Genomic DNA, 24,078 nt, shown 5'->3' with positions numbered 1-24,078 from the left:
CGAGTGGGTGCAGTGATGCCAGGCTGGGCGCACACCTGCACAACAGTGACCTGTCAATCTGATCCAGCGTCAGGGGCAGCAAAGCAGCACCTAGCCACAGGATGGCATCTGTCCTCAGAGCGGCCATTGCCAGCTGCAGGGCAAAGTCGTGGCAGTGAATGCACACCTCGTCCTGGGGTACTGGGGATCTCTCCTCCTCCAACGCAGACTTAGAGCTTAATAAAATTAAGCCAAAGGACTGCTTTTTCTTGCCAGCCCAGCCAGTTCTTCCCGGATGTGTTGTATAGAGACCTCGTCTTTTTTCAGTTCTGCTTGCTTCAGCGCTTCCTGGTAGATTTCTTTTGCTTGTGTATATCGTTCTAAAACAGCCCAGAGAGAAGGAACAGTAAGAAAATGCACGTCACAGCATTCCTGAAGGAAAGACCCAGGTGACTTCCGGTGTGCTTCACTTCCTCCCTGGGGGACACGCCTGGCGTGTGCTGCACCCCGCGAGCAGCAGGCGGCAGGTGGGCGGCCACCAGGGGCTGCCGCTCGGCTTCCTGCCAGCCCCATGGGACTCCAGAAGTGAGCAGAACAGCAACCACTGCTCAGCCTAACCTTTCTTCTATCCTTCCTCCCCTTCTTTGAGTTTCCTCATTGCCCAGCAGCATCCCTCTGCCCATGCCCACGATGCCCACCTCTGTGCATCAGAACCGCAGCTAGGTTGCTGAGCACCATGTGCAGCTCTGGGTGATCCACCTCTCTGGCCAGCTCCGATGCCCTCTGCATGTACGCGTGCGCCTCGTCAAAGCGGCCCTGGGCGTCCAGCGCGGTGGCCAGGTCGCTCATGAGCACAACCGTCTGCAAGCAAACAGGAGACGAGCCCTGCGTGCGGGTGCCCGATGCTCTGCCGGCATTCCAAACGAGCAACACGAGCCTGTCAATCGCAGTCGCTACAGTCACACCGACTCGGGCTTGCCTCCATATTCCTCACTAAAGACCCTTTGGAGTAAGGCCCAATTTCCTTTCTGGTTAAAGATAATCCACAAACCAAATTCTCTTTCCATCTAAAACATGATCACCTTACATACCTGCCCAGCTCAGTCCAAGTTTTGCTATTTTGGGGCCAGTGCAATGGCTTAGTAGGCTAAGCCTCTGCCTATGATGCCAGCATCCCGTATGGGTGCCAATCCATGTCCTGGCTGGTCCACTTCCAACCAGGCTCTCTATGCCCGGGAAAAGTAGTGGAGGATGGCTCAAATTCTTGGGCTCCTATACCCATGTGGGAGACCCTGAGGAAAATCCTGGTTCCTGGTTTCGGCTATTGTGCCATTTGGAGGGAATGAACCTGCAAATGAAAAATCAATCTCTGACTCCTTAAAATAAATCGGACTGGGGGAGGTTTTGCTTTTGGGCCCGTTGCAGTAGCTTAGCAGCTATAGACCTCAACTTGCATGCTCCAGAATCCCACATGGGTGCCGGTTCTAATTCCAGCAGCCCCGTTTCCCATCCAGCTCCCTGCTTGTGGCCCGGGAAAGCAGTTGAGGACGGCCCAAAGCCTTGGGATTGGGACCCTGCACCCATGTGGGAGACCCGGAAGAGACTCCTGGCTCTGAGTCAGCTCCAGCTGTTGTGGCTACTTGGGGAATGAATCAGTGGACTGAAGATCTCCCTCTCTGTCTCTCCTCTTTATATATCTGACTTTCCAATAAAAATAAAATCTTTAAAATCTGTTGTGCTTTTGTATCCTGCGGGATCCACTACTCACCCTTAAAGACATGCTTTCAGTGAGGAGACACGTGTTTCTAATTTATCGCCACCACCATCACTCCCTGCCATCTTAACTGGGGCTGAGGCGGCAAGGGTATCCTATTGGAGCCTGGTCCTCACAGAGCTCCCAGGGGAATCTCCTGCCCCGCTCCGTACTGCCGAGCTGCACGCTATGGCAGGGAGGCACGGGGGCTCGCGGGAAGCTGGCGGGCTGTCCTGGGCCGGCCCAGCACAGAGCAGCAGTCCCAGGTCCTTTCTGAGCTGCTGGGGTTTGTGTAAGAACACGAGTGCCCTGGGGCTCAAGGAGGCGCATCTGAGGACCACCCAGTGCTCTCTGCTGTCCGCTGGGACGACGCTCGGGGTCTCCTGGGCTTTCCTCACGCAGCCCCCTCACCTGTGGATGTCTTTCTCCTTGTATTTCCTCGGAAATCTGTAGCGCCTTCTCGTACATCACCTGTGCCTGGGAGGGCTGCTTGGAGTGCAGCAGGTAGCGGGCACAGGCGTCCAAGCACATGCCCAGCAGCAGGTGGGTGTTGGCCTTCTCCTCCCCTGCCAAGGAAAGAGCAACCAGGGGGTCACCAGGACTTGGGGGGCAGGACAGACTCCCGGCACCTCAGTCACCTAAAGATCTCTCAGATCCATCCAAGTGACCTTCAGCAGCAGGAGCCACGGAACCTCGTATGCTGTGAGCAGATGAACAGCCCTGGCGGCAGTTACGCGGATGTTTTTAGTTGAGACTCACAGTGGCCAGCAGCAGCAGACAATGATAAACCCTATGAGTGAACAAAAAGCTGATGAAAAATCTTGAAGATGTGGCTCAAAAAGACAGTGGGGAAACAACACTCAGAATCCTAAAATGCAGACTCAGACATCAAATTTAAACAACACATGTATTTTTCTTTGGGAAACAATGAAGACTAGAGGGATTCTGCACCTGTTAAAACATGTTACTGAATCAGCGACACAACGTCTGAGCCACACCCGGGCAACACAGAGGGTTAGGAAGTGCAGGTCTGGGGGAACACGAACCGATATGAACCTGCACAAGGAACAGCTTCCTGGAGGAGATCTGGATCTCAGTAAGGCCGGACAAAGGCTTCTGCAGACAGCGCTCAGCAGCCCTCCCGCCAGGGGGCGTCCCGCAGTCCCCAGACTGTCCATGTACGCAGGAATATCCATGGCATACACAATCTTTGAAAGGACTGTGTCTAAACAATTGAGATTTAAAAAAATCTCTTAACGTGAAATTAAGATTAGTCTAAAACCTTACAGACTTGTTTTCAGAGCAATACAACAAAGATGATAAATTTTTAGTGTTAATTTGTGGCTGTACCTCATTTAAAATGGCAAAACAAGATGGCAGTAGCCAAGCACCACAGGTCAAGGTAGGCAGGTTTAACCACAAGCACACTAAGCAAGAAGCTGAGCAAAGACTGTAAAATCAACTAGCAGTGTAATACTGAAAATAGTATGAATTAATCATTACCTAATGCAGACAGACTGGGACACAATGAACAACAGAGCTTTCTGTCCTTTCAAGTACTAAAAAGTCCCAGAAGATAGCTTGCAATAAATATGAGACTTAGAATCCCACACAGGCTGTTAAAGCCCATTGTTCTCTGAGGACACTCAAAGACCAGGACCACTGTCTGCCCAGGCAAAAACATTGCAGAAAAACAATGTTCCAATTATTCCAATCCTGGATCCTGTCTGCCCCTGAAAACGAGTCCTGAAGCTTATTTCTGGGATTGTGCTAATTTTCGGCAGATGTTTCTAGATCTTTGAAAAATAACTTTTTAAAACATTTTTCTAATCAGAAGACATGCTCAGTGCTATAACTTAAAAAGCAGAGAATAAAGTAACAAATTCCAGTGGGAAATCCTCACCCATGACTGTAACAGAACAGAGTGGAAGGCCACACGGAAAACAAGATTAATAAGATGCAAGTCTTGCCCATAATAACGATTGTGATGCATTTCAAAACGTTTTAAATTCACAGTACCTTCTGACCATAAGAAAGAAAAATATTCTTTGAAAAACTTATAAAATTAAGGCCAAAGGAGAAAAGACACGCTGCTACAATACTTTTAGAAAGTCAGTCCTGATATAAAAACCTTTGAGAAACCAATGGAAAAGTGATCCAGCACACTACCGTGCTAAGACAAAGAGCTCATAGATTTTATGGAGTACCAGAGCGGTTCTGCCCTGGTTAAACATGGTTCTTTGAAACATTGGTACAAAAGTTGTTACTTTTACAGATCAGAAAGCTTAGGGGCCCATACAGTGGTGAGGCATGCTAATTCTCCACCTACAGTGCTGACTACCGTGTAAGTGCTGGTTTGAGTCCTGGCTGCTCCAGTTTCAACCCAGCTCCCTGCTTCTCCACCTGGGAAAGCAGCGCTAGCCCAAGTCTTGCACCCATGCACTAGACCCAGAAAACGCTCTTGGCTTTGGGCCAGCCTGGCTCTGACTACTGCAACCATGTGGGGAGTAAACTAGCAGATAGAAGACCTCTGTTTCTTCTCTGTAAAATCTGCCTTTCAAATAAAAATATTTAAAAACAAACAAGCTAAGTAGTAGGGGTCATTTTTGCAAAATCATTCAAAGATTCATTCAACCATGTGAGTGGAACATTAATTCCAACTTCAATTATAGTTATTTGTCATAAATTGGTTCTAGTTACAGGGCTAAGCTACCTAAAGTCAGTCTGTGGGGGAAATAAGATCCACCAGAGGATGTCACATTCAGAGCGTCAGCGTGTCCACGCTGGCGGCTGCGCTCTGGTCCTTACTAGAACGTGGCTCTATCCACGAGGCAGTGACTGCTTCTAGCTGCAGCTCCGTATCCAGCAGCATGTCCAGCACATAAGACACTCGATATCTGAACGAAGAATGCTGAGCTAAAACAATATAAAGAAACAGCAGCATGGCATGTGTCTATGAAAATTCAAGGTAGAAGTCATTACAAATGGCAAAAAGGACAGTCTTAACTCTGTTTTGGGGCAGTGGTGTGCTATTTCCTGCCATTTCAAACTTTAAGTACAGACCACAAGTAAAAGATCCAAATGTTTAGGAGAGGGTATCTGTTTTTATCTAAAAAGACAACGATTCTATTAACAAAATACATCAGCTGAAAAACATGAAGATTCTAATTAACATCTGGATTTAATTCCTGAATGCTGCACGTGGGTAAGCTCTGCCTGCTCGTCTCATACGGGCACTGGTTTGCGTTGCAGCCGCTCCACTGCCCAGCCAGCTCCCTGCCAACGCACAGAGGACGGCCCAAGTGCTCGGGCCCTCCCATCCATGCCCTGGCTCCTGGCTGCAGCCTGGCCCAGCTCTAGATGCTATGGCCATATGAGGAGTGAACCAGTGGGCAAACTGATCTCTCTCACTCACCCGCCCTTGTGATTCTTTCAAATATTTTTCCTTAAAAGATGGCCTAAATATACAAAGAATTCTTAAGTCATAGAAAAAGCCCCTCAAAAACCAAGCAAAGGCCATGGAGAGATCATTTTCAAAACAAGAAATCTACTCGCTGTGTACGTGAAAATGTTCTATTTCACCAGGAAGGCGGATCTCATTTAAGCCAAATGACACCTCTTCATTACCAGAAATTTAAGTATAATAATACATGAGGGAAGAACAGGAAGGCTCCACAGTATTAACGGGGACATGAGCTGGAGGACCACATGGGTATGCTTTTGGTAATGTCTACTGAATGCACCCAGCCATTCTACCCTTGTTTATATCAAGCAGGGAATATTTTGTATGTGCAAAGAGATACAGACCCACAAATGATCAGTGACGTATTGTCTCTCACCGCATAATCTGAACCACCTTGATGTGGGCGTGTCCCGGCTGCCCCACCTGCCCTCCGCTCCCGCCTGTGGCCTGGGAAGGCAGGGAGGATGGCCCAAGTCCTTGCCATCCTGCCCCCGCGTGGGAGACCCAGGAGGAGCTCCTGGCTTAAGAATGGCATGGTGCCAGCCACTGGGGAATAAACCAGCAAACAGGAGATGTTTCTCTTTTTCTCTTTGTAAATCTACTTTTCCAATAAAAATAAATAGATCCTAAAAAAAAAAAACCTTTAAAAACAATTTGAACAACCTCTCATTAACAGAAGTGGGGCATTAGATAAGCCCTACTGTGTACATTTATTAATATCTACAAGTACAATAAACAGGCAAACAAGACCAAATTTTAAGTGGCAGAGGGTATTTTGGGGGGGTCAAACTTACAAAAAATAAATATGGTGGAATACTGAAACTTGCAATAGGAAAGAAAATAAGCAGGTATTAATTTTTTTAACCCATTGCTTGAAATCTCTTAACACAAAACAGGAGAAGCACATAGCTGACTTTGTAAATAACCAATTAGTAATGTGGAATAGGAGTTGAAAAAATACCCCCAAATACAGACAGGAAAACCAAGGGGAATGAGGGTGAATGTGAGGGAGAAGGAAGCGGCCACACAGCCCTGAGGCGGGGCACAAGCAGGTGCAGCCGGAGTGGCAGGCGAGGACAGCCAGACCCTGAAACAAGGCGGTGCCAGAGGCTCCCCGGGGCACGCAGGCACTTCAGACACCAGAGAACACTCACACTTAACAAGCCACAGGGCCACGCTGAGCCCAGCAGACCACTACTCCTCCCCGTCACCCCAGCATCCCACCTGGGCACCATTCCTGTCCCGGCTGCTCTGCTTCCCATCCAGCTCCCTGCTCGTGACCTGGGAAAGCAGCAGAGCTTGGCCCAAGAGCTTAGGTCCTTGCACTCATATGGGAGACCCAGAACAGGCTCCTGGCTCCTGAATGGATCAGCTTAGCTGAGCTCTTGCTGCTGCAGCCACTTGGGAGAGTGAACCATCCACTGGGTGAAAAGATCTCTCATTTCAAACAAAAAATCTTAACAAGAAAAAAAAAAAGAAGAAGAAAATGGGCTACTCACAAAGCAAGACAACCAAGCTGGCCTAAATAAACTACACTCATCCTGCAGAGGAAACAAAGTAGAAATTTTTTCCCTCTAATGAATCAATCTGTCTGGACCTATATTGTTAACAGAATCATTAACATTTATTTGTTCAAAAGGTAACTATTTGATACAGAGTGAGAGCAGAGTTCACCTTTCCTCTGATTTAACCCCAGATGTCCGTGACAGCCAGGTTGGAGCCAAGAGGCGGGGATTCAGCCAAGTTTCCCACCCGCCTGCCCCTCACTGCTGCGGCTAGGGCAAACTCGGGCACTCCACGCCGTGAGCGACCAGGGCAGTTCTCAGACCCGGGGAAGTTCTCAGGTGAGCCCTCCCTCACATCAGAGCCTTCCCTCACATCCGCCTGCGGGACTGAGAAGGGGAGCTACAACAGGAACAGAACTTGTCTCCTCGACTGCTCATCTTAGAAAGCTTTAAAACTATCAAGAGACAAGGAAACACACTCCGACTTTTCAAACTCCCAAGCACAGCTTTCTCGAAAAGGCACACTGAAAACTCAATAGTACATAATGAGTGTGTAATGCCAAACTTAAATTTGTGACAAATACCTCAAGAGACAAAATCATTTTTCTTAATAAAATGACAGTTGGCAAATATCTGGACTATTCAACGAGAGCTAGACACGCACACGAAAGTTAACCGCCAGCTTCTGCCCAGGATAACCAGATAAAGGACCGGAACAACACTGCCAAGCCTGGCCCAGCAGGTGCACCCGCAGTGGGCTGCTGCCAACAGAACGGACACTTGCCACAGCACGCCAGCATTCTCCAGGACAAACCACACACAAGGCCACCGAGTGTAAAAGGACTAAACTCATACAAAAAGTGTGTGACTCAGCCATGAGACAAAATTAAAAATCAAGAACAGAAATATGGGATATTCACAAATGCTTAGAAATTAATCAGCACACTTACAAATCCAAAAGTGTCTAAGAAGAAAAGCAGGAAAATATTACAATGAGAAGTCAACAGCGAGCTCATCTGCCACCGAGAGGGCCAGCATCCCGCCGCTAACTGTTCATGTCCCAAACTTCCCCATGCCCCACTTCCCTTCCAACTCCCTTCCTGTGGCCCGGGAAAGCAGTCAAGGACAGCCCAAGGCTTTGGGACCCTGCACCCGCGTGGGAGACCCGGAAGAAGCTCCTGGCTTCGGATTGGCTCAGCTCTGGCTGTTGTGGCCACTTGGGGAGTGAACCAGCCCATGAAAAATCTTTCTTTCTCTGCCTTTCCAAAACAAATTAAAATATATATATATAACATTTATGAGAAGCAGTTAAAGCCTGTAGGGCTTTGGGCCTCTGGGCCGTCCTTGGCTGCTTCCCAGGCCACAGGCAGGGAGCTGGAGGGGACGTGAAGCAGCATGGACACAAACCTACCCATATGGGATCCTGACACATGCAAGGGGAGGATTTAGCCTCTAAGCTATCACATCAGGCTCTCAAATTTTCTTTTTAACACTGTTTACATAGTTGAGGGATGCACACCCATGTGGCCCTCTGATTAGGAAACGGAGGGGTCAGGTACAGAGGAAAGTGGGCAGGACAAATGCTTCTTTGTCTCCTGTGTCCACAAGGGAGGAGTGGGAGGGACCTGCTCCTTGCTGTCCAACTGCATCAGCACCCAGGGATGGAGTGGGGCAGTCATTCATGACTCCTTAAAGACCCCGATGTGGGCTAAGCGTGTTCCGACAGTGTTACTTGAATGGTTTTGATAGTTCTGAAGGAAGCTGCTAGTTTCATTGCTCCAAGTGCAGAAAACTTCCAAGTCCACTGGGTGACAAGCATCCACCTCACAGCATCCACAGACCCAGGAACACGCTGCTAGCTTGGCCTAGAAGAGCTGGCCGTCATGTCCCCTGTGTGTCCTGGCGTGCTGTCATTGCGCAGGCATTGGCAGCTGAGGAGGCCCAGCCCCCATACATGCGCTCCAATTACACATTCTGAATTTCTTCCTGTGGCCAGGGTCTGAGTCCAGTGGTCTAGCTGGGGTGACCTCAGACTTGACTTGTGTGTGCCAGCCAGTGCAGGGCCAGGCTTGGCCTGTCACTTGCACCAGCCAATGCATGCAGCAGCTGATGGAAGTGCCTGGTCAGTGGTGTCCCAGTCCGTTTCTCATGCGAACTGCCAGGTGCTGTGGCCCAGCCACGCCAGCCCAGCACAGACCTGGTGTTCACGCACACCGGCTGGTGCACCAGCCTAATGGGGTGAACCCAGTAACTCCCACCACGGATGAAACGTTCAATGAGGAGGAGGGCAGAGTCAATGTGAAAGACCTACTGCTTTGAACAGAATATGTAAATTCAAAGTTGTTTGTTTGTTAGTTTTTGCTAAGGCAGATATATATATAGAAAGGAGGAGAGACAGAGAGGGAGATCTTCCGTCCGATGATTCACTCCCCAAGAGAGTGCAACGGCTGGTGCTGTGCCGATCCGAAGCCAGGAGCCTCTTCCAGGTCTCCCACACGGGTGCAGAGTCCCAAAGCTTTGGGCCGTCCTTGACTGCTTTCCCAGGCCACAAGCAGGGAGCTGGATGGGAAGCGGGGCTGCCAGGATTAGAACCGGCGCCCATATGGGATCCCGGCACGTTCAAGGCGAGGACTTTAGCCACTAGGCCACCTCGCCAGGCCCCGTAAATTAAAAGATTTACAAATTTAGAAAAATGTGATCTCAGACACAGAAGAAAGTACTGCTCTGTAACTCCTCAAGGCTGGCATTGAGGGCACCCGCCACCTGCAGCTCTGGCATCCCATCTGGATGTAGGTTTGAGTCTCAGCTGCCCAACTTCCAATGCAGCTCCTTGCTGATGAACTAGGAAAAGCAGTGGAAGATGGCCCCCACACTTCAGCCCCGACACCCACACAGGAAGCCTGGGTCAAAGCTAAATGTCTGAGGAGTCAACAGCTAAGAGAAAAGCTGCCGGAGAACGAACTGCAAGGAAGAGCTGGCCTCTGGGTGCTCCGTGCAGTCTGGCACTTCCAAGCAACAGGTCACCCAGAGGCAATGCTCTACGCCCGACTTAGAACAGACAGACTCCCAATTCACTAGATGAATCAATACAATCCTGCAACAACAAGCAAGCACAACAAGTGAGTTATGGCTTCCACAGAAGGAAAAAGAAACAGTGGAACATTTGCTCTGTATGGTGGCTGGATGCCAGTGAGGATGCCCGTGTCCCACACTGGAGAACGTGACTTTCACTCTGCTCTATTCCTAATGTTAACTTCCCACCAAGTCAGAATCTGGGAAATGGGGCCAGCGCTGTGGCATAGCCAGGAAAACCGCTTCTTCCTGTGGTGCCAGCATCCCATATGGTGCTGCCTCGTGTCCTGGCTGCTCCTCTTCCAGTCCAGCTCTCTGCTAGTCGCCTGTGAAAACAGGCAAGGATGGCAAGTACTTGGGGCCCTGCACCCCTGTGGGAGCCCTGGAGAAGGAAGCTCCGAACCAGGCTCTGACTCAGCTCAGCTTTGGCCACTGTGGCCATCTGGGGAGCGAAGCAGTAGGTGGGTAGAAGATCTCGCTGTCTCTTCCTCCCCTGTAACTCTTTCAAATAAGTAAATCTTAAAAAAAAAAAAGAGCCTGCAAAACTATAGTGATGACTCAAGTAGTTGGGCTGTTGTCGCCCACCGGAACCCGCACTGAGTTCCTGGCTCCTGACTTTAGCTTGGCCCAGTCCAGTATGCTGCAGGCATTTGAGAAAGAAACTGACCAATGTTGTCTCAGTTTCTCAAAGACATAATTTTTGAGCTGAAAAATGCAGAAGTAGTTTGGGGCTGCCAACATGGCACTATATGCTGGGATTCCACCTGTGGTGCCAGCATCCCATGTGGGTACCAGTTCATGTCCCAGCTGCTCCACTTCCCACCCAGCTTCCCTGGCCTGGGAAGGGACGGGATGGTCCAGGGCCTTGGCCCACTGGCCCCTGAACCCATACGGGTGACCCAGAAGCAGCTCAGGGCTCCTGGTCAGCTCAGCTCAGCCACTGCACCCACGCGGGGGATGAACAGGCAGATGAGGCTCTGGATCTTATTCCTCTGTGACTCTGCCTTTCAAATAAAAATGTTTTAAAAAATAGAAATTTTAGAAATAACTGAGCCTTACGTATTATCCAGCATGGGGCTGGTGTTGTAGTACAGCAAGTTCAGCTGCCCCCTGCAATGCCGACATGAGTCCCAGCTACTCCACTTCCAATCTGCTCCCTGACAGGGCGCTTGGGACCCTGCTCCCAGGTGGGAGACCTGGAAGGGGCTCCTGGCTCCTGGCTTCAGATCGGCTCAGCTCTGGCTGTTGCAGCCATTTGAGGAGTGAACCAGTGGATTCAAGCTCTCTCTTTTTTCTCTGTATATCTGCCTTTCCAATAAAAAATAAATCTTTAACAATATGCAGCAGCATAACCTACAAGCATGCTGGTTTGCTCTTAACATAATAGTGAATATATTTATATGTAAATCGTCTATCACCACTATTAATGTTGTTCTGAAGTCACAACCAATGAACTAAAGTTAATAAAAGAGACAAAGAGGCTGAAGAAATAACTGAAGGAAATATTACTGCCTGATCTCCCAAATGTAATGAAAATAGTGTATAAAGCGACAGTTACTTAGAACCAAACCGAACGACAGCACTGTCACATCTACGTGATGAGCACGGGCAGCTGGAGCCACAGGCTGCCCAGTGGGATGAGCCAGTGCTTCCAGGTTCTTCCCTGGCAAACAGAGCAGCCGTTATGGCCCTCTGTCCATTTTTCCTCACATCACTCAGGCAGAGGGGACCTCTACCCTCAGGAGCAGATCCTGACCAAGGACTGGGCAAGGACTCAGAAACACCACCCGATTAATTCCAGCCACAAGAGGTAAGGCTGCATCCTCCCAGGGACTTGCAGGGAACATGGCCTTCATGCTCCAGGACCCGACTCCTTTCGGGTGGGCCTCTGGCACCGTGGCTTTAGCTGACTGGACCCTCACAGCACCCGTCAGTGGGCGTGGTTTGAATCCCGGGTACTCCACTTCCCAGGCAGCTAGGTGAAGCAGAGCCTGGTCACAGCAGGTGAGGGCTGCCCTGGGTCCCTGCCACAGGGCAGAGTCCTCAGCTGCTGGCAGCCGGCTGGCTCTGCCGATGGAAGGCCTTTAAGCAGTCCATCAGCAGGTGGAAAATCTCTACCTGCTTCTCAAAGAAAAAAAAAAGGAAATCAGATTTTTTAAAGTTTCCTTTTCCTCTGGACACTGACATTTCTGGATGAGATTCTGGCGACTGATACTGTTACTTTCCAGTCACAGGAGAGACTGAGGAAGAATTCAAACAATGTGGTCATTGAGGCGGCACTGCCATCACCCCATGGCGGGCCCCTCCTGCCAAGCAGCCAGCTCCAGGGCACAAGTGTCCTTGCTCTCCAACTCACCTGGGCGACATTCCCACTATTACCGCAGACGAAGGGGTGCTAACAAACGTAATGCGTCTCTGAGCACCCTGGGAACCTGACTGAGGTACTCGGATCCATGTGAAAAACATCCACAATTCAAGTGAAAACTAAAGAGTGCAGAGAAATTTTACAAAGTGTTTATGCATTATCACTCTGTAATCTGAACATTTAGTCCTCATAATTCAAACATATATTGTTGTTAAGACTCAGCAGATGAACAGGTTCACATGGAAAACCCTAAAAGCAGCCCCAGCTTCTTAAAAATTACATTCTAATAGTTATCAACAGCACACCGAAAAAAATCCCAGCACACTGAAACTGCTCTAGCTCAATGGCTAAATCCTCCCCTGGCAAGCACCAGGATCCCATATGGGCGCCAGTTCTATCCCGGCAGCCCCGCTTCCATCCAGCTCCCTGCCTGTGGCCCGGGAAAGCAGTCGAGGACGGCCCAAAGCCCTGGGACCCTGCACCCGCGTGGGAGACCCGGAAGAGGCTCCTGGCTTCGGATGGGCTCAGTTCCAGCTGTTGCGGCCACTTGGGGAGTGAACCAGCATATGTAAGATCTTTCTCTCTGAATCTCCTCTCTATGAATCTGTCTTTGAAATAAAAATAAAATAAATCTTTAAAAAGTAAATTCTAAAGAGAAAGTCAGAAGGAAGGTTGGAGTTCTCTGACTTGCACAGTGACCAGATCCTTCGAAGCAGGGCTACCCCCAGGAGCTTTCCAAAGCTGACAGCACGGCTCACGGAACAGCTTGGATAATCAGCATACATTAACGGATAGTAAAAGCAAAGGAAAGAAACAAAAAGGAATTCCGATCTAATTCTCAAAAGGATAAAGATTCAGGCAACTCATTAAATGTCCTCACCCTGGATGCCTACCGTGCAACTCGCATCTACTACCATAACAAAGCTGCAAAAATGCAATGGCCTCTTCTAAATGGCTACACAGGTCAAACTACAGAGAGCGGAGAGCGAGAGAGGAGACGCAGGAGCACATCCCGGGTGTGAACGCAGAAGGCGAGGCTGGTGCAGGAGCCTGCAGGCAGAGCGAGCATCCGCCTCCTGGACCTCGCAGGCCACTGTCTGCTTGCAGGGGAAAGGCTGGATTTTCAAAGAAAACCATGGTGTTGCAGAGACAACGGAGGCAAAGGAAGCTTCCCTCCTCCCACTCTACCATCAACTGTGGAGCGGGAGCCTGCACGCCACGCTCCCAGAGTAGGACGAGGTGTCTCACTGAAGACACCTGAGTCCCTCTGTGTTCCTCTATGTTCATAACTGTGAGAAAGGATGGGCGGAAAATCTCTTAAAAAGCCTAAAGCCCAAGCCAATTAAAAAATATATATATTTAGTTTTTAGGGCCCAGCGCAGTGGCCTAGTGGCTAAAGTCCTCGCCTTGAACACGCCGGGATCCCATATGGGCGCCGGTTCTAATCCTGGCAGCTCCACTTCCCATCCAGCTCCCTGCCTGTGACCTGGGAAAGCAGTAGAGGACGGCCCAAAGCCTTGGGACCCTGTAGCCAATAGGAGACCCAGAAGAAGCTCCTGGCTTCTGGCTTCAGATCGGCTCAGCTCCAACCGTTGCAGCCTCTTGGGGAGTGAATCACTGGACAGAAGATCTTCCTCTGTCTCTCTTCCTCTATGTAAATCTGACTTTCCAATAAAAATTACAATTAAAAAAAATAAAGATTTGTTTTTATTAGAATGCAGATCAGATTTACAGAGAGGAGAGACAGAAAGAGGTCCCATCTGCTGGTTCACTCCCAAGTGGTTGCAATGGCTGAAGCTGAGCCAACCTGAAGCCAGGAGCCAGGAGCTTTATTTGGGTCTCCCACATGGGTGCAGGGTCCCAAGACTTTGGGCCGTCCTTGACTGCTTTCTCAGGAAGATAGATGGGAAATGGGACAGCTGAGACACAAACCAGTGTCCACACGGGATCCTGGTGCTTGCAAGGTAAGGATTTAGGGCCATGGTATTGGGCCCTAAGCCGTTTCTCTTAGAGCTAGTGGGCGGGATCACCACTGCCCTATTCTTGGGGCCAAGCTTTCCTGTCGCGTTGCTGCGAATGAAGATTCTGTTTTGCCTGTGTTTGCTTCCCAGCTTTTTATTTATGTTCCGAGGGAAGGACTGAACCCATGAAACTTCACTGGTAACAATGGGACAGGGGTTACACGTACAGTGTCCACAAGGCACTGGGCAGTGGGGCTGGACCGAAGTTCCTACCTGCTCCTCTGCCAACTGCTTCAACCACACACATGTGCATGTCACGTTGCCATTTAACAAAAAACAAACCCAGAAAACCAGTGTGAACGCAAACCAGGGAGAGCATGAAGTGTTAAGATTTTTACAAAAAGCCCCAATAAGTAGTGCCTTACAAATAAACAGTTGCTTAACAAGAACAATGCTAGACAATAACATCGTTAGTAACAAGCTAAGAGTTATGCAAGTCAATGAGCTTGGGGAGGAAGGGGCACACAGCCTTAGCCTGGTTATAAAAACCTGCCAAGGTGACGCATCGCGAGGCTGCTCTGAAGGCGGCACTGTTCCACGGGCTTTATCTAAAACAGAAACCAGACCCTCGGCAAGGCCCAACCAGGGTGTCTCTACTCCCACACTGAGGGTCCAAAGCACACCCCGACTGACGTGACCATGTCACAAAGCCAAGATCGCAGCCGGCGGTCCCTTCAAAGGGCCATCTGGCACTCCTCAACAGCAGCCTACTTCTCACCCAGCAGCTTGGATACTAAGAATCTACCTTAAAACAAACACATCTCGGGTGAGTGTGTGACACGATTGCCAGCGCTGATAGTCCACACGGGAGAGCCGGGTTCAGCAACTCACTCTGCTCCCGACTCCTCTGCACAGCAGCACTAACTTAGGGCCCTGCCAAACACGTGCCAGAGCCAGGTGCAATTCCCAGCCCCAGCTGTTGGCGACATCTGGGGACTGAACCAGTGAACGCAGAGTGTCTGTCCTCCTCTCTCTGCCTTTCCAATCCACAACCGGGATGCTGTTCTGTCCTGCGCGTGGGCATTTACCTCCATTCCTCTCCCGGAACACCACCAACATGAACGCTAAGCGCCAAAGGTATACAAAGCTGCAAGGACGGCAAGAGTAATCTACTCCCAATAAGGTCTAAGGGCTCAGGTGGGCCCTAAAACAAATATGTTCTGTGTTTACTCATTTATGTAATTTTTAAAAAATGTATTCATTCTCTTTTCTTTCTATCTGGAAGGCAGAGCAGAGGTGAGGTGAGGAGGGGGGAGTAGGGAGGGGAGAAGAGAGACTGTACTTGCTGATTCGCTCTCCAAATGGCCACAAAGAGCGGGGCTGGTCCAGGTCACAGCCGGGAGCCCAAGCACTTGGGTCATCTTGTGGTGTTTTCCCAGGCACATGAGCAAGGGAGTGGATGAGAAGCAGAGCAGCCAGGACTTGAACCAGTACTGTAATATGGCATACCACATCAAGGGCTGCTCAATCCTGGAACCACAACACTAGCCCCATGCATACATCTGAGTGAGACACATGTAAGACTAAGCATTGTCTTCCTAGGGACACAGAGGTGAGACATTAAAAAAAAAAATTGTGGGAGGGGCCAGCGTGGTGGTATAGCATCACATGGGAGACCTAGAACCTTCTGGCTTCTGATTTGATGGGCTCTGCTCATCACAGCATTGTGGGGAGTCAAACAGTGATGGAAGAACTCACTCCCTAACTCTGCCTTTCAAATAACTAAGTATATTTCAAATATGTATTACAATTACTTTAAAAAAGTTATTTATTAGGGGCTGGCATAGTGGCATAGGATTCTAATTTTCCACCTGTGGCACTGAAATGTCGTGTGGGTGCTGGTTTGAGTCCTGGCTGCTCCAGTTCCAACCCAGCTCCCTGCTAACGACCTGGGAAAGCAGCAGAGGATGGCACAAGGCCGCGGGCCCCCGCACCCATTTGATGGACCCAGATGAAAACAGGAATACCCCAGCTCTGGCTATCCGAGGAGCGATCCAAGGATGGAAGATACTCTCATTCATTCATTCACTCACATTCTCCCTATAACCCTGACTTCCAAATACATAAACAAATAAAGAAATTCCTTTAAAAGTTTATTTATGTCACTTATTTGAAAGGCAGAGAGAGATCTTCCATTGGTGGGTTCACTTCCTAAATGCTCACGAACACCCAGGTTGAAGCCAGGAGCCCAGAGTCCATCCAAATCTCCCATAAGAATGACAGGAACCCAAGGGCTTGACCCGTCTTCTTGTCTCCCAGAACGGGCAACAGCAGAAAGCTAGATCGGAAGCAGAGGAGTGGGGACTTGAACCCATGAAACTGATAATGAAATGTGAGCATTCCCAAGTGGTGATTTAGCCATTGGAAATGCTATTTCAAATTAAGTCATATAATGCTAGTTATTTTTAATACTATAAAGGTAATATTAGATACTAATTACAAAAATATAAATGTGAACTTCTAGAAATTTATATTATATTGCAAAAAATACAAATAAAAAGCAAATATAAATGTACAACAGAACTGTTGTAACATTCCGATATATACCACTAACCGTCATAAGGTGACTATATTTAATCAACATATTCTAGAATAGGCTCCTCCTAACTGTATTTTGTTTGCTCGTTTGTTTAAAGATTGATTTATTTTCGAGGCAGGACTGAGAGACAGAGAGAGATAGCCTCCATTTGGTGTTTCACTTCCCAACTGGCTGCAAAGGCAGGGGCTGGGTAGTGCAAAGACAAGAGCCAGTAGCTTCCTCCAGGTCTCCCACATGGGAACAGGGGCTCAGGGACAAGGCCACCCTCCAGTGCTTTCCCAGGCCTTAAGCAGGGAGCTGGATCAGAAGTGGAACAGTCGGGACATGAACCAGCGCACACATGGGACTGCAGACAGAGGATTAGACTGCTGAGCCAATGTGCCAGCCCCAGCTGTATTGGTTTGTTAACTGACATTTGATTTTTTAAGGGCACATAAGAAAATACACATATCCACAACAAAGAGAACAAAATACCCTAAGTGAAGTTCCTAAGTCTTAGGTCATGTTTTCATGGGATAGTCAGTCAGTACCAATGAAAACCACATAAATCTGATCTTGGATACTTGTGCAGAATTAACAGGAGCGTAGCATGGTAAGCTGCCACCTGGGACGCCGGCATCCCACAGTGCAGTCCGGTTTGAGTCCCAGATCCTCCACTTCCAGTCCAGCTCCCTGCTAACGTGCCATGAAGGCGACAGAGGATACCAAAGTATATGGGTTCCTGCCACCTTGTGAACAACTTGGATTGAGACTGTGACTCCAAAACTCCAGTCTGGCCCAGTCCCGACTGCCGCAGGCCTCTGGGGCATGAGCCAGTGGATGGAAGATGTATCAGCTAGTTGGGGCAGGCCTCCGAGAGGAAACAGCCTCCCAGCCGAGACCGGAGTGAAGGAAGGAAGCTGCCCTTGGGAAGGTCTGGCTCAAGAGACTTGGCAGGGGAATAATGAGTAACACGGCCTTGGAATCTGAAGTGGCTAAGGGGCAAAAACAACAACAAAAAAAAAATGTGACGAGTGGGAGGAGCCAGGGGAAAGCAGCAAGGAGTAACACAGAAGTCAGTGGAACCAGACCATGGAGACGGTCAGTCCACGTGGGGATGCTGAGCTCATTCCACGGATACAGACACCACAGTGCTGAAAAGGCCTCTACCTGGTACATGGCTACCAGGTTACAGGAGCAGGGGAACCTGTGAGGCTCCTGTGGGCATCCAGGCCACACATCAGCCTGGACCAATCTGGTCAGGGAGGTGATAGAACATGGTCTGATACAAATCACACTGAGAGTTAACCCAGTCTGAGCTGCTTATGGATTCAATTCAAGAAATGCGTTAGAAATGATGGTGATCACTATTAGCTTATCGGGCCACAGCAACTGGATGGATGCTGGTGTCACACAAGTGATGGAAGCCAAGTTTGTGCATGGCATGCATATCAAGATGCCAGGTGTGCAAGCAACTCCGTCTGTGATGTGCAGGGACACAGAAGGTGCGTAATATTTAGGAAGACTGAACCCAAGGCCATCACCTAGGATGCAAAGCAGAGGGCTGAAGCCATCCTGGAGCCCACCGACACACAGCAGCTGGCCCAGACAAGACCCAGAGAGGTGCCCAGGGAGCAGCCCCGAGTCATCCAGCGCCAACAATGCCCACCTGAGGTAGAAGCTGCCAACAAGTAAGGTAAGGGCTAAAACAACCGCCGCACTTGGGGACTTGATAAAGGTGCTTTCAAAGACGCAACAGAGAAGAAAACTTGGTGCTTGTTCAGGATGGAACAGCAGACAAGGGCCTTTCCCACGTGAATTATGCCAGGTTCCCAAGGCTGACAACTCCATCCTGCTGCCCTTGGTGGCTCCTGGCACTGCGCAGGTCCGAAACCAGCTCCCTGAGTGTCAGATACGAAGGTCCCCAGCATGCCAGTGTCAAGAGCTTCCCATCCGTCCCATTCTGTCCCTGTCTGCCACAGGGAGCGAAGATGGACCGCAAGACGCTTTGCATCTGGGGCCGAGAGGTAATTACTTGGTATTCTGACTGGCTTTATTTCCTGCCCCCCAATTTCCCAGAGGGTATATGTAATTTAAACTTAACTACCAATTCTGGACATGTCACCAAGAAGCTAAACATCCCCCCATCTCTCACACACACACACACACACACTTTCTTCTCTTACCCTAACCCTCTGCTTCTCCCTGGCCGTTCCCCAGCCCTCACAGATGTTCTGGTCTGAGGTGCAGCAGCAGAGCCCTGCTCAGACTAACGGCCCATGCAGGAGAGAGGCAGGCTTCCTACCTGACATGACACCTTCCGCCAACTCCTTTTCTCGCTCGATCTTCTCTTCCAGGGTTGAGATGCAGAACTCATAGCCAGCAAGAGCAAATTCTTGTCTGTAAGGCAAACGTCCACCACTAGTCATTTTCTTCTCCACAAGCTCCTCTTCTCTCCTGGTCCTTCAGCACAGGTCTAAGCGAGACCAGCGAAGGGAGTGCAAACAAGGAGAGGGTTTTGCTCAAAGTCAATCTGCTCCTTCTTAGATGCTGAAGTCATCCACACTGCCATGACCTCCATCACCAACAGCCCCGTGGGGAGTGGTGCTCTCCACGTGCGCGTGACAGCCTGACACGCTGAGCTATGTCCCTGAGGCTTCAGCTACCCTGACCTGCTGACTCCTGCCCAGACCTCGCATTCCAGAAACTTGAGCTGTGATACACTTCTCCCAAGCTGCAGGTCTCTGATCAGAAGTCCCCAGTGCCAGCTCCTAGCCGGAAGGCATCCACGGACCTGCAGTCAACAGCGAAGGAGTGGGGCGGGTACACCGACTGCTGACAGCACACGCGAGAGACTCTCCCTCTCTGGCCACACAGCTTCACGGTTCTCTGTAGGTCCCAGTTCTTGGCAGCAGCGGCACTACACAGCTCGTCTCTCCTCCCCCTGTGCTTCGCTGGAGGAGAACTGACGGCCCCACTGCTCTGCGGTGCTCCTCTCCTTCCCTCACACCCAAGTCTGGCCAGGAGGGACCCTTTCAAGCCAGGACACGGGGCGGGGAGCGGCCACCGAGACACCCGCCGCCAGAGCCAGGAGTATATGAACAACTCCCCTTTAACTCCCATCAGCATCTCTACACTCAGAACCTGGCCTTGTCTTTTCTGGTCCCATGTTTCTCTTAAGAGGAAGTGAGGAAGCAAGCATTTGGCTCAGCAGTTAGGACACTGCTTGGGAGCCCACGTCCCTCGTCGGGAGTGCTCGGTTGCAGCCCTGACTCTGCTTTGGATCCAGCTTCCTGTCTCTATCTGCTCCAAAAGCAAGGCCCCCTGAAGCAGCCACGTGAGTCCTCAGTGCCAGCTCTCACACTGAAAGTGGCTTCTTCAAAAACAAGAAGAGTTTTCATGGGGAGAAAATTATACAAAAATCTATGCATGGATTCCAAAATAAATGTTGCCTTCCATCTTCCCAGGAACTTTCCTAATACCCTGGCAGGTTATTCCCAGCAGCTTTTCCATATGCCCCCTCCTCTACCAGGAAGAGCTAAACTGCATCGGGACTGTAACGTCCCTTCCCACCACCAAGAACAGAAAACAGCTTTATCACGGAGCAGCCCGAGGTGTGAGGGCTCCGCACTCCACGCAGCAAGCGATGGAAAAGAGCAGAGGCATGGACGAACTGAAGACTACAAAGATGAGGGATGGGGCGCGTTGCAGTGTGACCATTCGATTGTCTGTAGATTCTGATGACTTCTAGGGAAACGGAGGCGTTGGGACACTCCAGGGTCAGAGCCTCCCGCCCGATGCCCCAACGCTGGCTGCTGCCACGCCGAGGCGTCAGACTAGACTTACCTATTTTGAGCAGCATAGATGCTGGCTAACTTCAGGGAGATTTCGATGATTGCATTGTCTTCCTGTTGAGAGAAAGAGAAACGAAGGAAATTCAGGACAAGCAAAATGTCCGCACAGAATATTTCAAAATCAACTCCTAGTCTGACTTAGGTCTCAGACCTATTTTCTGTCCTTTCAGAGGAACTGGTCAAATGTGAACTGAGTAACTCCGCTCATGCGTTAGTGAAAAGACTTTATACATGCGGGGGGGGAATCCACTTTTTCTGGCCAAAGTGTGTTAAGAATTGGGAAAAATTTTCTAGAAGCAAAACCATTTTGAAAACTGGGCCCAGTGTGGTAGCCTAGTGGTTAAAAGTCCTTGCCTCACAGCATGTGCCATGATCCCATATGGGCGCCAGTTCTAATCCAAGGTCCTGGGATTCTGCACCCGAGTGGGAGACCCGGAAGAGGGTCCTGGCTTTGGATTGGCTCAGCTCCGGCCATTGCGCCTGCATGGGGAGTGAACCAGCAGATGGAAGACCTTTCCCCGCACTCCCCGTCTGTCCTCCTCTCTGCATATCTGCCTTTCCAACAGAATAAACCAAGACAACAACCAAAGAAAAACTGCTTCAGTGAAGGACACGACAGTGTTCCTACCTGCTTCATGCCCTCTCCAAGCAGGTGCCTCATGGTCGCCTTAAAAAGCTGTTCGGCCTAGAAGCACAAGACACGGTGTTGTCTTTTCCCTGGGGCCCCCTATCCTGTGAGAGTGGGGTAAGTGCTGCTAGGACGCCTCCTCCCTCAGGAGATGGGTAAGCACGCTCACACAGACACACACAAAGTGTCAGCACACCACACACTGCGTGCACCTTCAACTTCTGACAAGTCAAACCCAGCTTCCTAGATCTATTTCTCATCTGCAGTCTCTCTAACACTCAGTCTTCGGCCTTTTTCACTATAGAATCCCTCCCAGTTTTTAGCAGATCACCCTTCCCTGCACCTAGGTGTCATTGCACCACAACAAGGTTCCAGCCACAAGGTGGAGGCCCAAAGTACCGGAACAGCTTTTTAAAGCCACAGCTCGGAGGAAAGCGGCTGACCCTTCATCCCCCCTCCCTCCCTGCAGGGGACCGTGCCACCCACCCGCCCTCCCGGCAGCCGTGCCTTCAGGGTTTGGCTTGCACCTTGGAACTGCTGCATTAAAGAGAAATGAACCTTTCCGTGGGCCACTGTCTTCGGAGGCCTCACTGTTACAGCAGCTGAGCCCACATCCCTAAGTTAATCCCTCGCAAGTGCAAAACGTTAACCCAACACCATGTTACTTACGTTTTCAAGCTGACCCCGTATAAATGCCAAGTTGGCCATCTGAAAGCAAATTACACACTGTTTTTTTTCAGTTTTGAACACCAGGCTCTTACTCATTTCAAAACCATTATGTCAAATATCTTCGCTTTCTCCATCAGCGGCCGGGGCACATCCTGTGAAATCATCCCGGCCTGCCGGGCCAAGGCAACTGCAGGCTGGTTACTCAGCGTCCAATTTTGTACGGCCTCAGGGATGTTATAAATATCCAATGGCCCTAACAAGTAAAAAGGCTCCTTGCCTCAGCTCTGAATAAATAAAATATGTTAACAATTAATCAGCTAGAAGCATAGTACAGCAATGACGTAAAAAGTGAATTCTGGGGTGGGCGCTGTCATGTAGCCGGTTATACCTCTAACGCCAGCACCCCACACCAGAGCGCCCGTTAACAGTCTCAGCTGCAGCATTTCCAATCCAGCTCCCTGCTACCATGCCCGGGAAGCCAGGGGCCACTGCTACTCACAGGGCAGACCCACCTGGAGCTCCAGGCTCCTGCAGGCATTTGGGGAGTAAAGCAGTGGATGGATGAGCTCTCACTGTCTCTCTCTCTCTCTCTCTCTGTCGCTTAGTGTTTCAAATAAATACATCTTTTGTTTAAAGTGAGTATTTTGTTGTTTACTTTGCTGATGATAAAATCTGATCTAGACACCCGTGGATGAAGAAACAAATAATAATGACAGCGGTTTCTTTTTGGCCTGGCACTCAAGTTTCTTATAAGTGACAACACATAATTTCAAAAAGAAAGAAAAGAAATAACTTAGTTGTTAAGAAGTGAATTTTAGGAAAGATATCTTGAAGGTCAAGAACATTAAAAAAACAATTAGCTCTTCCCTTCATCCACCCTTCCCCATCAGCAGCTGGGATTGGTTAGAAATTTACCAAGTCGTAAGTGTAAGTGATGGCCTTCTGGTTGTTGCTCTGGAAGGCAAGACGGAGAGCATCGTGCAGAAGCAGCTCAGCCTCTTCCGGCTCGTCTTTCATGATGCTCAGCTGGACAGAGGAGATCAAGAACACGGAATGTCAAGTGAGCTGGCCGTCACCAGTGGGGCCTGGCTCCAGTTCCCAACACAGCGAAGGAAGCCCTTGCTTCCTCAGATACTCCCTGGATTCTCCCAGGCCAGTCGGCTCCTCTACAGCTACAGTGGCCACATGACGAAACTGGGCAACGAAGGCCGGGGAAAGGCATGATGCGGGGGTCTTCTCTACCAACAGTCAGGGGAAGCAAGTGGCGCAGGGAGGTAAGAGCAGTGAGGCAGAGTCAACCAAACCAAGCAGTGTGGGGGAGAACCACCCAGCCAGACATGAGTGAGCAAAAAATGAGGGGCGCCTCTCAGGCCAAGCAGAACGTTTTCTGGGAGAAACGAAGGGAAGGTGGCCAGCCACAGGGTTACTGCCAAACGGCTGTGCCATGAGGCTGCTTTGGGTCAGGTGGGGTCCTGCACGCAGCAGGAAGGCGTGTGGGGTTTATCACTCGGCCGGACTCCGCTCCAAAGATCTCCAGGCAAGGAGGCCAAGTCATCCAGTTGATGAATTTTTGTTAAATCACTGTATCGGGAAAGCTGGATTGCGGGGCAGCAGGAGCCACGGCTTGCACGCCAGGCTGCTGACAGAGCCCACAGGAGGTGGCCGGAGGGCAGAGCTGGATCTGGTGGCCGCGCTGGCTGCCCAAACAGCCCTGCCAGGTGACATGCAAGGGACACGAGTGAGATCCCGAAGGTGGCAAAAAACGGGGGGAAAGCCATATGTTCGCAAGGACAGCTGGGATGACAGGGGCAAGAGAGGGCAGGGCAGGTCGGGAACTGGACATGAGAGAGAGAGAGAGAGAGAGAGAGAGAGAGAGAACGAACCAGTGTAGTACAGACCTTGCAGAAAAACGCAAGGCTGTAGACACCGGACGAGCAAACCACGTCTGAGGCAGAGCCCGCAGGCAGGGACGCCACGCCGGCACAGGTGCAAAGAATCACAGCAGGTGCAGCCCGGGTGGAGAGCGCCAGGCCCGGGGAGGGGGAGCCGTGCGCGTCCGCTGCCGCGGCTCTCGGGCTCGGACCCGCCTGGACCGTGTCCAGCCCGTCGCAGACAGCAACCCCGGAGCCTCCTCACCTTAGCCCGCTTCAGCAGCCAGATGATCTGGGCCTCGGTCTCGTCCTTCGCTTCCCGCTGCTCTGCCGCCTCCTCCTCGGTCTCGGCGGTCTTCGAGAACCAAGCGAGCACTGCG

General features: G+C 50.3%; 1 protein-coding gene across 2 annotated transcripts; it reads right to left on the bottom strand.

The window, feature by feature from the left end:
- On the bottom strand, positions 1-24,071 carry LOC121167554 (tetratricopeptide repeat protein 19, mitochondrial). Of its 2 annotated transcripts, XM_040997026.1 has the most exons (9): positions 23,964-24,071; positions 22,743-22,853; positions 21,828-21,866; positions 21,159-21,215; positions 20,523-20,584; positions 18,982-19,076; positions 2,144-2,298; positions 678-840; positions 1-359 (listed from the first exon to the last, which is right to left on the bottom strand). In XM_040997026.1, exons 2-9 carry the CDS (start codon positions 22,842-22,844, stop codon positions 226-228), a joined length of 807 nt encoding a protein of 268 aa, XP_040852960.1. In that variant the 5' UTR covers positions 22,845-22,853; positions 23,964-24,071; the 3' UTR covers positions 1-225. The 2 variants fall into 2 exon arrangements, with proteins under 2 accessions (XP_040852960.1, XP_040852961.1); XM_040997027.1 differs by lacking the exon at positions 21,828-21,866.
- Between the last annotated feature and the right edge of the window lie 7 nt (positions 24,072-24,078).

Source organism: Ochotona curzoniae, unplaced genomic scaffold (genome assembly GCF_017591425.1).
Source record: "Ochotona curzoniae isolate NIBS_2020 unplaced genomic scaffold, NIBS_Ocur_1.0 patch387, whole genome shotgun sequence".
Taxonomy (NCBI): Eukaryota; Metazoa; Chordata; class Mammalia; order Lagomorpha; family Ochotonidae; genus Ochotona; species Ochotona curzoniae.
This window is presented reverse-complemented; position numbering and strand designations above follow the sequence as displayed.